This window comes from Numida meleagris, chromosome 6, assembly GCF_002078875.1.
Source record: "Numida meleagris isolate 19003 breed g44 Domestic line chromosome 6, NumMel1.0, whole genome shotgun sequence".
NCBI lineage: Eukaryota > Metazoa > Chordata > Aves > Galliformes > Numididae > Numida > Numida meleagris.
The window spans coordinates 25,208,445-25,224,961 of record NC_034414.1 but is presented as its reverse complement, the minus strand read 5'-3'; the positions used below and the strand labels follow the sequence as shown (position 1 = coordinate 25,224,961).

Below are 16,517 nucleotides of genomic sequence, written 5' to 3'. Positions count from 1 at the left end.
TTTAAATTAAAAAATGCAGCTACGAAAGGAGTGACTGCACAGCTGTTATGTAAGACTGATTTTGAATGCTGACCTAGGAGTATGGTTTACTGCCTCTCATACTTCTGTTGAAATTGCACCTAAGAATATTCTGTCCCAAGAAAGATCTGTAGCTGGTTAGTAAGGGCAAGAGTTGCAGGCATATGTTCTGCTCTGTCATGTATTTCGTTTTGCATCCAATGACTAGCTTCCTATATGTGGAAAAGAAATGTAAAGCATCTAATTTGTATGTTCATTGGTAGTACCTTGAGGCAGTTACCCTAACTTTCTGCAGTAACTCCTGTAGTGTCCCCCAGTTCAGAAAAGGTTTCAGCTTTCATGTTAGGTGTTTCAAATTTGTCACTCTTAATGAAGAAATTATTCTTAATAATAAAACAATCTTTCTTAAAATGCATGATCTCTTGATTGTGTTGGAGGTGGAAAGGCATGGCATAGCAAAGATTGGTAAGGAAAGGAAAAAGCTTCTGTTTAGCAGAGGCTAGTGAAAATCAAAAATGGAAATTATAGGTTAGCAGGGCAAATCTCGAGTTCTGTTGCTTTAGGCATCACATTGCTTGCAACTCCAAACTGTATATCTGTGCAAATTTCTCAAAGTGATGTCAGACTCTGACAGCCCTTCTATACATACAGAGCAGTTTTAACATCTGTATTTAGAAGAAGAATAATATTACCTCATTAGTTGAGATCTGGCTTGACATAAAATCAATGGTAAAGATATTGCCAAGCTTGGCTTATCTGAAAGCCTGCTGCAATGATCCATCTTCTTAGTAGCTCAAGAATGGGCTTTGTTCCTGATTCCATTAAGAAAATTAAGTTGGTTCTGATTATGCCTTGTTTGGATGCTGGGATCAAGCAAATATTTACAGTATTAGAAATCTTGTTGCTGTTGTATTTTGAGGTGGAGGGTTTGTCTGAGCAGGAATGGCATAATGATGGTGAGATTCTGTACACCTAAGTATTCTGGGTGATGGAAAGTTGCTTGTTGTTTTTGTGGTCTCTGGATGCTTGCCAGCTTTTCCAGTGATGGTATAAATGGACTAAAATTTCAGTGTTAGGGATTTTTCAGTGCAGAACTGGAATGTTTTATGGGACCTTAGGGCTCTGACTCAAAAGAGCTGCCAGTTCCAACAAGGAGTGGTTTAAGATATTAGTCTCCCTCTTCTACCACTGCTCTCCCAGCTGAGGTGGCAGGGAAGATGGTATGACTTTCTCAGGTGTGATGTTTCAGAGGTTGGTTTATTGACTTAGATAGCCAGTGGCTGTACTTCATTTTGAAATACTAGGCTGTAAACTGCAAGATCCAGAGTATGTGGTTCATAAATCACGTACAATTAAGGTGCAGAAGTGAAACGAGTCATTGTTTTCAGCTGTGGGCAGTAATCTCTAGTTACTAACATAAATGTAACACCAGTTGTGAACCATGGGCTAGCTGCTGTGGGTTCCTGCGATAAGGATCATGATAACAGTGGTGATGCAGGGATATCTCTTGTGGGCTGTGTTATAGCTTGGTGGAAGTAGTGGAACTCAGTGGTTAGAAGCTCTTGTATGCTTAATAGGTAAACGCAAAAGATTTCGAGACAGTCCTTATCTCCAGTGGCGTGTTGAACCAATTTGTTTAAGGCCCATTGATTTTTTTTGTGGCCAAGTGGATGCAATGGAATTACAAACAAAGCTTTGTCATGTAGCAGAAATGATACAATTCTGGGTCAGTGATGAATGCTCTTGGATGCTGTGCCACAGCATAGCGGAGGGAATATATATATGTGTTTCAGTACTGGATATTCCTGAAGCTGCACTCTAATGCAAAATGAAAAACTAATCAGCAGCAAGGAAAAGTGGGGAAGATGGAAAACAATTCAAGTTGCTTCAACTTATTTGCAAGTTGCCAATTAGGTAGTGTGTGATTTTCACATTGTGTCCATTAAACATGTTTTTGTTGTCAAAGACTTGCCTTCTAATCAGTTTCTGATGCAGGCTAAGGGCAGATGATCACTCAGTGGCAGCTAAAACATTTCCTAAATGAAAAAGTAATGCTAGGAACAGAGTCTTATCAACATGTCTTGACACTATGGTGGGGCCTCCTTCCAGCTACTAGTGCTTCCTTCTCCTCCCACTGGCTTAGAGTTACTCATTGAGGGTGCCAGCTGCAACATCAGCATGTGGGTGGATTATAGATAAATGTATCTGACTGGCACTCTTTTCAAAAGAGAGTTTAGAGCAGGAATTCCTCTGTACCTATCATTTCTCCAACCTCTTTACAAGACAGTAACATATAGTTTTAAATATATTTTCTTGTCCTGTTACCACGAGGTGGAAGGACAGGGTTTTTTTGTTTGCTTTTAAAAAGATTGTTAGGAATCTTGTGGGATTTTTTTTTAATCTACACCTGGGTACCCTGACTCCTGATAGACTGATTTGAGTGAGATACTTTGAAAATTCCCATTGGCTGTTGCTGTCTAGCTTTCAATGCCTAGCAATCATCTTTAAAATTAGAGTGCTTGCCACCATCCATCTTTCTCTGAACTGCAACAAGGGCTCTACAGTTGAGATATCTTTGAAGTCTAGGAGTTACGCTGTTTGTTGTGTGGGGAGATGTAAGTTACAACAATAGGTGCTGAGGCAAGGATAACTGAATATTAGTTTCTTGGGTGGAATGTCATCTGTTTTAGATGAACACCTGCTATGTTCTACTTTATATTCATTAATCCCTTCCCCGTGTGAATACTATTGCTTCTATTTGGTACAGTGTAGAATCTGTGCTAGATACATAATGGACTCTAGCATGCTCTTTGTACATCTGACAGCTCCTTGTTGTATTCTAGGGTGAAATGGAAATCCATGATGGCTCAGATTGGCCGAATAGAAAGACCTTTTAAAATCACCTTGCTGTATTCAAACTGTGGCGCACAAGAGACTGGACTACTAGCAGTGGGCTCCTTGCAACTCAGAAATTGCTTTCATGGTATGTTTCAATACAGTCTTGTTTGAAATAATCAAATGTAGTCATAAGAGAGAGCAGCATCCTCACCAAAACTGGTCAGTGTGATTAAAGATTCGGTCAGACACGATGTACCTGAAAGTTGAGTCTTCTCTATGGTTTTTGTCAGTGCTTACCTGTGAAGGGTCATATTTGAATGTATTTTACATGTGCACACTTGTACGTGTTCAGAAAGCAGAGCTGAAGCACAAAATTGAACTGATTTCAGTATGTTCTCTGCTTTTCACTACATTTGCTTTGCGCTGACACTCATACAAATGTATGAGAAAGTAACAGGGCTCATGCTGAGTCTGGCAACAGGGATGGAAAAAAGTCTTTGCCTAGGTTATTTTAGCATTTACTATTTTTCTTTCTCAAATAGTAACAAAAGGCTACCCTATGTCACTAAAGCCTTTTCCATGCTGGGGCTCTATCTTGCAGATTTATAAAGAAATGAAATCCTGATCTGCAGTCTGTGGGGTCTATTTGCTACTGGCAGGCTGAGAACTTCTGTCCAAAATGAAAATAATTAGAATGTAAATTATCCAAATACTGAGTGCTCAGCTCAGAAATGATCAGTTCTACCTAGTATTTTCAGTCCTATTGCCAGTGTCATGCAAGTGATTCTCAGTACATGTGCAGAACGCTGCTAATGTCATTCAGGCTTCTTGGAAGTGTATGAGTCTGCCGGTGCAGGCAGCCTGCAAGTTGGAGACGTAATCATTTTCACTTCCTGATTTTCATCCATTAGTATAATGCTATTGGGTCTGTTTTGCAGACACTGTAGAAATATCTTTGAATAGAAGTGAAAGATCTAAAAAGTTTCAAATGTAAGAAGAGAATACTGGTTTCACAGAGCTGTTTCATCATATATCATGAGACTATTTCTGATCGTATCAGAGATTTAATTTTATTGCAGTCAATCTTTTAATTTAACAAATAATATACTTTTAATGCAATGTCTTTCATTGCATTTCACAGTCTTGGAGTTTTTGAAGGGGATACATACGGCCTGAAGCACTGTGCTAAACCTCCAAAGGGTTCCTAAACAAGCTGGTGCATATACCCAGCACAACACAGTACTCTGAAGAAATAATGTTTCGGATGTCCTTTCATCCTCCTTCTGGGGTTTGTTCGCTAAGTTTCGCATTTTTTCCAGAGCAGTAACAGTTGTAATGGAACATCTGTGCAGAGCTCTGCTAACAGGGTGCAGGTCCAAAAGAGACCTTCACACACCTGCAGATCCACAATGAATCTGTGCATGCACACATCTTCAGGAATGGATGGCTACACTGAGTCATGATTTCAGGAAATATCACACTTAAAAATTGTATGCAGCCTGTTATTGAGTACTCATGTGGTTAGTTCAATACTCCTGGAGTGTAGCTGGATAGGCTAGCTGGGATGCATGAGTGAGCCAGCCTGCCAAGGAAACAGCTTTCTTCATGGGCTGGTTGCCACAAGGATGGCATAGCAATGTGTCAGCAGCACAAGTATTAGTTGAGCCTGATTCTCAATTGGCCATTACAGTGTGTCCATCAGGACCAGAGATAAGTGCATATTGCTGCTACCAGCAGCAGTGTCGTGCAGCATGCCACTGTTGTCTGACAGGAAACCGGATGGTTTCAGGACATGAAATCATGTTTGCAGAACCAAGGAACACACCATGGTAGAAAACTGTAGGATCCTTAGTAAAAACAAAATAAAAATCTGATTACTTGAAGATAGCACAAACACAGCAGAAGACAATGCGTGCAGGAAAGAGAAAGGAGCAATGAATTTGGTCTACGTGAAAGCTGAGGCAATCTTGGGAATCTCATGCTGGATAGAAACCTGCATGGCGGAAAGCACAGCTAAGTATCATTTATCACCCAGAGGATGCTTTCTGAGGTCATGCATGTGAAGGCTGATGCACATGCAGGAATATATAAATTCTGCTGATTCATCTCTGAGCTTCTTTCTCTCTTTTTTTCCTTTTAGATAAAGAAAACCCAGATCTTTCTATATATAACAAAGGCTCTACCTTCCCCTGCCTTCATGGAGGCTGTGTTAGCCACCTACAAATCTGTGAATTCGTCAGTGATTGCCCTACCAAAGAAGTGGAAGGAGTAAGATGCGGTGAGTATATGGCATGGCACTTTGTGGGAACCTTCATCCCATTAGAATAATCAGTTTAGAACAAAATACAGGTTAAATTGTTTCCATTTCTAGATTAATTCATTATATAATAATTTAGCCTATACTTATTGTTTTGTTATCAAGATTCTTTTTGAAAATTCACTCCATACAGGGTAAAATTGATTTATTATTATTTTTAATATTGCAGTAACAAATTCTGTGACCTGCCTTTCATAGTCACTGCTGCTTCAGAGAAAAGCAAAATCTTATTTACACATTTACAGCTGGTGGGTGAGAAATTCCTTACGGACTCAAGGTCTGAACCTCCCTTCAATGGAAAACATTGATCATTATTTTCGTGCCAACTACCAACATGATCAGTCACAAAGCTGTCCCTCCAAGATGTGCAAGTTCAAGCTCATCTTGCATATCATGACGAAGAAAGACTCTAAATAAGTACATGTAGTGCTGAGAAACATTATTTATTTGGTTGGGGGTTTTTTTTGGTTTTTTTTTTTTTGCAATTATAGTGACAGAGATCTAGAATAATCTGTTGACCACCTTTCACAGAAATCCTTATGATGTCTGCAATTTCATATACAATAGGGCTTTTACAAATGTGTTGAGTGATTTACCACTCTAGACTGTGGGATCTGCTGTTTTCCATAGTATCTAGAGCAGGACAGAACTGCAAAGCGTCAAACAACTCCAGTAGTAAAAAGTGTTGACTTTTTTGATAACTGTGGAAATAAACAAATGAGACCTGTTCATATTCTGACACTGAAAGACAGTGTGAGTGGGATAGTTTAGGGAACTATAGTAAATTTTGATTTCTTCTGCTGTTTGCCTTCTTCCATAATCAGGTTTCTCCTATTTTCTTACATTTTCTTATGGTCCATTGTAGATAGTCTGCCAGAGGGTTCACACTGCTCTTTTGAAGAGGGTTCATGTGGCTGGACACTGAATGAAACTACAGCATCTCCTTGGTCTATCAAGGGCTTTAATGAAATGATTCAAAATGGTTCATTTGTAGGGTCTACTTTGCAAGCCACTGGAGGTAGGTTCCTCATAGTTCTTTCTCAGTCTGTCTTTCTGTCTGTGAGTGCATGTTTTATGTGTGCATGTATGTGTGTGTCAGCATGAATGTGTGTAAGTCTTGAACTTAGGGATGTGGCTTTTTAAATTAGTTTAAAATTTTTTGCATTCTTCTTTCCAAATCACATTAGCATCGGTGTTATCTAGAATAATTTTAAATGTAGCTAAAATTAACTTTTGGTCGCAATACAAAACTTTATATGAAATGTTCTGTGGCAAAGCTGACATGGAACTGTAGGAGTCTAGGATTTGTCTTCACCTTTTAAAAGAATTATATGATGAATTCTTTCTATATATACCTCTTCCCTCCTTGCTCTTATGAGATAGCAATTGCGGAGTACTTCAGCTGCAGCATCACAAAGTAAAAATTGCCCAACAGAGCTAAGCAGCTTGTAAAACACAAATCTTTTGGAGACTCTTGTCAGACTCTGCCAATGGGTTATAAAGAGCATCACATATAATTCTGTCCCAAGACCAAGTGATAATACGTATTTTGTGCTGTAGAATAACACAGGAAAAAAAAAAAAAAAAGGTTTGATAATCCCCAGAACCGTCTGCTTTTCAAATAAGGAGGGAAGCCAAATTCTGACATGTTCATTTTTGAAGTCAGAAGCTGAGTTTTGATTCACACTTCCCTATCAAAGTAGAGAGTGCTCATATGAGAGTCCTGTTTGTCTCTTGAGAGCTCATATAAACTCTTACTAGGACCAAAGACTACAAATAAGCTCTTCCAGCAGCATGTTTGTTTTAGCAAGTTGTTGATGCTCATGATGTAAGAATTAGGGCTGATCAAAGAACTCAGAGTAAATTGCTGTGAACCACTGTATGGAAATGTACTTGAGTGGCTTCTGAGGCTTATACACTCTACTTGTGTTGCAGGGAGGGTTTTGGGATATTGACTTTTGTGCTGCTGAAATCCACTAGGGTGTTCATTGTAATTCGCTAATAAATATACTCTCAAGCCATGCTTCTACACTGTGCTTCAGCATGATGTTAAAGTATTTTGAAAGTATTTTAAAAAATGATCTTTTTTTTTCCTAATTCATTTTTCTGTTCACAGGACACTTCCTCTATCTGCGAGCAGATAGCAATCAGACAAATGGTATGGCCAAGGCTTACAGTACCAGCTTGCCAGCTAGCATTGCCACTGAAGATTACCAGGTATCTTACTCTGCCTAAGCACCTTTGTGGAGCTAGATCTCAAGCTGTACACTGTTTCTGCAATATGCCCATTTTCTCTGTGCCTCTGTGCAGCGTATGAAACACTACGAAGTGCTACACTATACTAGGAGTGTATTGCCTAGCTGGCTGCTTGTTGAACACCAGAAAGGAGAGACAAGGAGCATTCCCAATAAATAAGAGCAGGAGTGCTGAATCAGCTCTTAGATATGGAAAAACTCCCTAGCATGGGTGTATAGACCATTCCTCTGAAGAGTACCCAGCACCTGAATTAGTACATATTGAGTGGCCTTAGACTGTAGGAGAGAGAGCTGGCTGTCTGAGCCTGTTGAGCCATTCGGTATGCATGCTGCTGAAACTTTTCTTCCTAAATTCTGCAGTTACATTGTTACAAATTAACCAGCTTGACAGCTTCACTGACAACAGGAGCATGAAATCTGTGGGGCATAAGACCTTCCAGGAGTAGATGAAGGTAATAAACTTCTGTTCAAGTTCTTCAGAAATTTCAAAAGATGAAGGCAACCTGGCATGGATAAAGTCACATATCCTGCCTTCAGCCTAGATCCCTACAAAACGTAAGGGGAGCTTCAAGATGAGAAATTAAAAATATTTAAATAATCTTCCACTCATATCACTTAGGAAAATTAAGTTGCAAGCTTGAGCTGGAGTCCAGCCTTGCCAGGGGAAAACAGAAAGCTTTGATGCCTCCTAATTAGAGCTGGCAAAAGAAATACAGTGCAGGTGCCAAAAACATATCTTCACCATTTATATTTATTTATAAATTCAGGTCAAATTTGCTGAATAGTTCCAACAAAATAAAATGTGCTGGAACTAGGTTTACAAAACCAGGAGCAGTAACTGTTGGTAATGGGTGTCATATAGGAGATCCAGACCCAGTCTCTCCTTCACTGACACAGACTTGAATACCCACTACAAGAGCAAGGAACTTTTTGTCGTGTGCATTTGTGTGCGTGCTCCCTCTCCTGATTGTGCTGTCCGTAATACAAAGAACAGCTGAGTACTCCAGGTATCAGTGGAAATGGCAGTTTTCTCTTGATCTGTGGCAAACTGTCAGAAGTGCCTCACAGAGACAGGAAGGAGTGAGTCCTGCTTCAAAATATTCTTTGACCTGGTGATTAGATTGCTTACCTGCCACATCAGTGCTATGGTTCAGGTAGTGTCTACGACTTGGAGCAAGTATATAGACTGCAGTTTCCTGTCTGTGAAGACAGCCTATTTGCTCATTTCGTGGGTATTTGTAGCAGGGCTGTCCTCTCCTTGCAGCAGTTTTGTGCTATATAGTGCCTGAGTATGGATTGAGCCACAGCAGTGCAACACATTAATATGGGTGATTATAGTGGGAAACCTTCAAAGATTTAAACTCTTTCAAACCTTTTGACAGGAATCGTTAGGCTGGTGAGAACACTGAGAAAGAATGTATTTAGGATTGCTTTTCTGCAGTATTCCAACTCTAGTAGAAGCATTTAATGATAAAACTTTTCTTGATTTTGAGCTTGTGTTTCTTTGCTTTGTTACTTGTTGCACCTGAAGGAGGTAACAATCACCTAGATGATAACTGAGGCCATTGATATAGTCATTAGTGTCTGGGAACATGAGTGTCAGTCAAGGTCTCCAACAAGAAAATTCTGTGCTAGGAACGATGATGAATCATGCAAAAGCACTGGGAGTGTTAGTGGTGTGTGTGATTAAAGTTTGACCCAGGGTCTCATATCCCCAAGGAGGGAATAGTAAGTACTACCTCCTATTTACCAGAGGATACCATTCTGTTTTTGGTCTTGCTCTGTTACAGATCCAATTCTCAGTGCATGTTTTTGGCAACTACAATGGTACCATCTCCTTCTCTGTCAGGGAAGAGAGAAAGGGAGCTCCAATTGCCTTGCCAATGTGGGAAAGAGCAGGGAGCTGGAGTGACCATTGGTTTCTCATCACTTTACCAATGCCAGTGCTTCAGAACCGGTAAGAACACCATCAGCAGCACCCAGAGATATCCCTACAGATTTTGTAAATTATTAGTGTCTTCATTGAGAAGTAGCACTTTCACTTTTGCCTTCTTTCAGGCCCATTTCTACTGACAAAATTAGAGGAGTACAGCAATTCTGCTTGCTGAGGAAGTCTTCTGTCTTCCTCTTCCATTCTGTGTCAGTCAATTTCAAGCTATGAAATGGTGTTGACAGCAAGTTATTCTGCACAATACAAATTATTTTTGAATTGCTCCAATCTGTTTCTTGCATTTTCCTCAAGAAAGCCTGTCTTACATCACGCTTTAGACAAAAAAAATCAATCTCAAAGTCTGTGTAATATTATAAATGTAAAAAGATCTACCTAATATTGGCAATAAGTATTGTCTCAAAACTTCATGGATTAGAAGGTTTGAGGGGATTGCTTTTAACTTGAAATATTCTCTGCACATTTTTTTTGAAAGGTTGAGGGATTTGGGTCTGGAAGTGATAGCAATTCAGATCGAAGCAGCAGCAAAACAGGAATGGGGGAGGGAGAATGTTGTCCCACCCTTTTTCCTGCTTTAATGTCATGACTACCTTTGGTCACAACGTTGTGTGTTCCTTCAGAATAGGATAGGTCTGCAAACTGGCAGTGTAGTATATATTCTTGTCTGACAGCCTGAAGCCCTGTGGATAAGCATATGTTTAGTTCTGTGAATTTAAAATACAGCCAGTGAATTTGTCCAGAATAGCTCTTTCCCTCAGGCGTTTTCATCTGGGCCTAGCCAGAGCAGAGTCTTTCAGGCTTTTCAAAGTTGTTAAAGAGCTTCTGCTTCCTCTAATAAATGATCCCCTATTTTTGTCTGCGAAGCCTCCAATTTTTGTGTCAGACCTCAGTTCTGAAGGGAAATTGATCTGAAGGGAAATGGATGTGGCATGATGGAAAGGACACCAAATGGCTTTAGGGAGCACTAGCCAGCACTCTCTGAGAGGAAAAAAAAAAAAAGAAATTCCAGTACTGTTAAACTTGAGATAGTTGAGCGCTCAGACAAAAGAAGTAGGTAGCTCATGTGTGCATGTTTCAAACTGAATGAGGGGAGGTCCCTTCCAGCTCAAACAATTCTATGATTCTATTAGTCTGTCCCTGCCCTCCTGTTCCTTACTGCTCCTAGTCATCTCTGGTGCTATTTTATTTAGATGATCCCAGACCTATCATCAAGGTTTATTCTCAATTTTTCTTCTCCACTTTGTAAATCTCAGGCCCAAACCCCATATGTTTATGTCCAAGCTCTGAAAATCAGTTTAGCTAACTTTTCTCCTGTTTGTCCAGATTCAGTAAAACAAGAAATGGGTATGAAAGAGGGGGAAATATGTAGTTTTTAGCACTATCTTCTCCAAACAAGCTCACTTTTTTAGGAGAGAAAAACTACACAGTTTGCTGATCAGCCTCCCAGCTGGGCACTTGGAGAACTGTGATCCTGGTGGTCAGCTGGCAGGTTCTCTTGCTTGGTTGACATACACAGGCAAAAAGGCTGCTATCAGAAGAAAATCAGGCAGGCAGGAGACTAGATAGCAGAGAAATGGAGAGAGTTATATGTTAGAGCCAATAAAATGAATCCAATGAGCAGGGACACTGGAAACCCCTCTGGCGAACACAGCACGGAGTTCAAAAGGCAAATTCCTCCTCTTTTTTTGAAGTTAGAAGGAACAGGAGGCATACAGAACCCAGCACTTGTGAGATATCTGTTCTTATGTACTGGGGGATAAGAGTCATTCCCCAGACGCCTACTTGTACTCAGCTAGAACAGAAATCTGTCTTGTAGCACAGTGTCATGGCCCTTCTCCTGTTCTGTCTCTATGAACCAGATGCAGTATCTTGACCTGACAAAAGGGTATGCTGACATGTGAGTGTCTTCAGTAAGGATGGTAACCTGGGCTCAGGTTACTGTGAGTTTTATCATCCATCAAATGCTCCAGCTAGTTGCTGTCTTGGACTGATGTGCAAGGTCTGAAAATGCAGAGGTTTTGCTAAATAGAGAGGCTTCTGTAGGAAGGTGATTCAATGGTAAACTCCTCTGCTAACCCCATAGCTAAGAGAGTGATCATCCAAGGAACACTTGATTTGAATTTGCTGTGCCAATAATTATTGCCAGAGGGCTCAAATCCTGTAGGTATGAAAGATTTTGTTTGAAGCACAAGGGACTATTCTTGAGTTGTGATAAAAACAGCTTAAAGGTTCTGATTCAACTTTGCAACATTATATTAACTGTGGATGAGAATTTGTGGAGTATGCGGGTGCCAGAACACTGGCACGGGCTGCCCAGAGAAGCTGTAGAGTCTCCTCCTTAGAGATACTCAGAAGCTTCCTGGCACCCTGCTCAGGGTGCCTCTGCTTGAGCAGGGGTTGGACCAGACGGACCCAGAGGCCCCTTCCAATCTCAACCATTCTGTGATTCTGTGATATGGATCAACACTTGGTTGGTGAATGGAATATGCGCATATACTTTACTGCCACTAATTTGGGACAAGAAGGTACCTAGGCCTGCCTGTTAGGCAGGTCAACACTTCATCATAAATCGTTATTAAGTGTTGCCAGTGACAGCAGTAGAGGTCTTCTCCATATGTTTTTAATAATCTGTAAATAGACTGGACATCAGGCATCTGTTTATTTCTGAAGTTTAATGAAAAACAATTTAATCCTATCTGTTAGAAGAAGGTCCTTCAGCTCATTGTCCTTCCTTCTTCTGAATTCAGAATGTGGCATGACATGGGGCATGACAGGCTTCCTAGATAAGTAGCTAACACCTGGTCATGGTGGGAAAAGTGAGGTAGCCCAGAATGCAAACACTTTGATGATTTGTGGCTGAAATCTAAAATGGCCTGAGTATCAGCTGAAATAAATTTGTGTCACCTTGTTATTTTCCTGGATACACTGGCCAACACTCAGGCCTAAGATTCCTGTCTGGATATTCTGGATATCGCTCTGTTTAGTTTTTATTTTGGCTGTCTCTTTGGGGATAGAAAAAAAGGAGATTATTTTGCCCTTTCCTTTTGCACATGTCAAATTCCTTTACCGTCAGCGGTGATTGAATAAGGATGGTTGTATGTGTATAAATATTTGTGAGAGAGAGCAACTTGTTTTTCTATGTGTGTGCAGATAGCGGGGTAAGTAGGGTTCTCATGTTTGTTCCACATTAAATGCGTCATTATACAAGTATTGGCTGGTCCTACTAACTGTTGGTGTGTGGATAAGATTTCTAGCAAGTTCTTACGGCTATTCAGCAGCTTGTCTAAAGGAAAGATTGTAAATTATGATTATCACAATGGGTTGATAAGAGAATATTACATTCTTAGTTGGTTTTTTTTTGTTGTTGTTGTTTTTCCCCTCTGCCTCTTTGTCTGTCTTCTCTAAATCTTCTGTCTTATTGCAAAGGTTTCAACTGCAACTCCTGGCAACCTGGGGCTGGAATTCCCAAGCTGACATCGCTATCGACAATATTACGTTTGGAATGGATTGCTTTGCTGATGGTGAGCCATGCACGTTACAGAATCCTGTGAAGAATTTGGGTAGCGTAATCAGCATCCAGCTGACCTGGAGCACACTTGCTGTGTTCCTTCCCTCTGCCAAGAGTGCATGTGAATCATTCATGTTAGCTTTTATATCACAATGGCAATTATCTCAGATCTGCTGATCTACTTGCAGATCTGCTGCAAGTAGAGGATATTTTACAGTGTGTCAGTTTACTAGTGTTCTTTCTTTTCCCTAATCTGTATCACGTAGTTGAAAGATGCCTGTATGTCTTGGCAAGAAACTCTTGTCTTATCCCTGAGCTTTAAATGGAAGGTTTACATCACTTTACTCTTTAGCAGTCCTCTCTGACCTGTGTGCCCTGGCAATTGATAGCTGAAGGGAACTTGTTGAAAACTAAGGGGAAAACGACTATATTTTAGGGGAGAAGAGGAAAATGGAAGAATAAAATATCTCTCTGGCAGTAAAGTTTAGGTTATTACAACAAGTTTATTTTGCCCTGTAGGAGGTGCATCAGATGTCACTGCCAGATAGATACATACTTCTCTTGGCTTCATTACTGCTAATGCTACTGATGACAACATACTCCACTGAAGATGAAGTCAGTACTAATCTCCAAAACATGTTAGCAAAAGAGTTGGATTTCTTCAAGTGGAAGAAGGTTGCATACTTGGGAATATTAGAAACTACCATCTTTTACTCTCTGCAAAAAAGACCCATATTCTCTATTGTTTAAACAGGAAGAGAACATGCAGCACTTCAGTTGTGACTTCTGTTTCAAATGAAATATTCGGCTCTACCCTTCAAAAGTCTCCACTTTCAGGATGTCAGTGCTGAGTGTAGTAGCAGGTCTCTGCAGAGACTAGCTGTAGCATAATATGAGAAGGCCTTTGTTAAAACTGGTACCTGTTAAAAGTTTTCCACCATCTAAAGCCCTTTTGTTCTCCTACCTTTGTCTGATTTGGTCTCACATTCTTTGTATCTTAGTTCCAGGGGCACTGAGTACACCCTTCAATAAAATGTTGAGCATGCATATATTCATTTGAAATTAAGAGGAAGAGGTGTTCCTTTAGGGTGAAGCCGTTTGATGACTCCAGCTCCTTAACACACCTGGCTCCCAAATACATTAGGATTTGCATGCTAACATTTTGTTTTGAAATGTGAGAAAAGTTTTTAAGGAAACTGAAGGGAGTGATTCCAGATCCTTCTTGTGCCAACAGCTTTGCACCCAGCTTCTGGACTTCACCGCTCTACTGAGAGCAAATCATTCACCAGAGTACCTGCAGGCATTTTGTTGACTCTAGTGTGGAGTTATATTCTTTGGTAAACAGGTGGGGCATAAAAGCCACTGCAAGAATGTTTTCAGGGCTTGTCTATTAGGCTCCACCCAGGTTTCTCCTCACTTTCAATTACTATAAATCTCACTGATGTCCAGGAGAAGCAGCCACTTACTCCATCTGAAAGTGTGACCCGGAGTTGCATGACTCATGCAGAAGACAGATATCATGAAGGAAATGTTTCTCGGAAGCCCTGTGCTTGCCATTGTTCCTTGAATCCTCTTTGCAAATTGACGTTTTCTCGCCTCAGAAAGTAACTCCCTTGCATTTATCTTATCATGATTTTAACTCAGTTAGGTTGCAGAGAAGCCCAGCAGCTCTGCTGTGTTTTCAGTAATGAAATTATTACTCCCAAGCAAGGAGAGGTTTCAGATGTCAGAGAGGGAGCCAATTAAGATCCAAACAGTGAATTCTTTGCATGAGGGCAACAGGAAGGACATAGAGCAAGAAGGAAAAATTTACTGTTTGCTATGATGTAAATATTAATCTCTCCATCTATTTCAATCCTGTACTTCAATTTTCTTCAAAATCTAGCGCAGACCTTGAAAGCACTGCTTGTATGTATGCAAGCTGGGAAAGTGGGTGAAGTCTTCTATATCTCTCAACACTGAGAGGAAAGAATCAGTAATATTTGGGAGGGGGGGGAGGGGAAGAGTAGTGAGTGCGGCTCAAGAGACATCAGTAAGGACAAAAAACAAACAGCCCATTCTTTGGATGGCAGCCCCTGGGCAGGGACAGATGCTTTCCCTGTGAGAAAGGCTAAACAAAACCATCTTCTGGTTAATAAAATCACTTTGTGTTAAGACAGTGTCACAGATCAGATGGCATGGGTCTGATTCATTGTGAGAACTTTTAATGGACAGTCATAAAGATACAAGTATTTTATCCTCTTAGTTAACTAGTGCTTCTGTAGAAAGAGATCTGAGTTTTGAGTGTCTAAATATGAAAATGTGGGCTGGCATGACTGTTTTCCTCAATGCTTTCATGGCTGCTGCTTTTACCATTAGCTTTTAGTGCTCTGAGGATGGTATTGTTCCAATTAAGATCACAGGTCTGTCATCTGTCAAAGTGCGCTTTACTGTCCTGGCCAAGGGGTTACTTTTCGATCTGCTCATCATTTATGCTTTCTAAAAAGGCTGATTTTTAAATGTCAAGACTGTCTGAAGAGAGCTTTTGTATGTCATATCTCTTGTTTTTTACTTTGGAATCCCCACGCTATCAAAGCCTGGCCTTGCTGGCCTGCCAGTCTCATTGCTTGAGGCAAATGGTGTGGGGTGGTTCAAGCTGCTCAGCACAGCGCCCCGTTTTGTTGAGTTAGTAAGGTGCTGACAAGAAATGCAATTGGATCAGCCAAAGGGCTGGGAAATGGGGATGTTGGTGCAACTTCCACATTCTCTGTCATACTCCAGGACAAGCTAGAGAGGCTTCCAGGAGTGCTCCACCTGCATCAGTGAGGTAAGATCTTTGAAGAGACCATGCACACTTCGAAGATAGTGCAAGGCACTTTATTCTGATCAATCCCTCCCCCCAATTACTAAATCTTTCTTCATTACAGTCCCAGAAACAGAAAGTAGGAACTGTTTACTGTAGCTCTGTCTCTGCAGAAGATTCCCTTTCCTTTTATGATTTCTACTGTCCATCTTCAGTGTGAAAATCAACAGCATGAGCTAAGTCCTGGAGGGACATAGTTGCTCTTCATGCTTTTCTGATATAAGGACACCTAAACATGAATAATTCTTGTTCCCTTCTGTTAACTTGCAGTCAATATTTTGCTATCAGAAGAGCAAGTACAAGCTAAAAAAGACTAGAGTAGCAGCTTCTGGATGCTAGGGATACACCATATTTGTAGAAATTGCCATCTTCCAAATTCACGTCTGGCATCACGTGAAGGATCAGCTTCCTAAGAGTTAATGGCTCATGTGGACAGGTCGATGCTTAGCCTATCATGCAGCTTGCATGCTGAAAACAGAGAAGATGGAAGCTTTCTTCTAGTATGTGAAGGTTTGAGACTGTTTGGAGAAGGAGGAAAGATTGTTTGTTTGGAAACAAAGCATTGCCTTAGGATAGCCAGTTGGGATGCTGAAAAAAAAAATAAAAAAAATCCATGCAGACACACAGACCAAGTCTGTATTTCAGGGACTGATTTACATTCCATCAGTCTGGCAAACATAACCAGACTTCTTGTATGTCTCTAACTATCTGAAACTGTTTTGACCTTTGGGATTCATAATTCACTGCAGGCCTAGGGAGACCAAGCATTTTTTCTGGCTACGTGTTGTCTT

General features: G+C 40.5%; 1 protein-coding gene across 4 annotated transcripts in view; it reads left to right on the top strand.

Moving 5' to 3' along the window:
* LTK (leukocyte receptor tyrosine kinase) overlaps positions 1-16,517 on the top strand; it is an 86,802-nt gene that overhangs the window by 42,758 nt on the left and 27,527 nt on the right. For 3 of the 4 annotated variants that reach the window (XR_002440830.1, XM_021403671.1, XM_021403672.1), the window contains 6 exons: positions 2,862-3,001; positions 4,997-5,134; positions 6,039-6,191; positions 7,290-7,390; positions 9,219-9,385; positions 12,803-12,897. Coding sequence is in view for 3 of the 4 variants with exons in the window: in XM_021403671.1 (XP_021259346.1) it covers positions 2,862-3,001; positions 4,997-5,134; positions 6,039-6,191; positions 7,290-7,390; positions 9,219-9,385; positions 12,803-12,897 (794 nt within the window). In the remaining variant the exon portion in view is untranslated. Of the gene's footprint in view, positions 1-2,861; positions 3,002-4,995; positions 5,135-6,038; positions 6,192-7,289; positions 7,391-9,218; positions 9,386-12,802; positions 12,898-16,517 lie in introns of those variants that run through there. The other variant, XM_021403673.1, reaches the window with a different exon arrangement.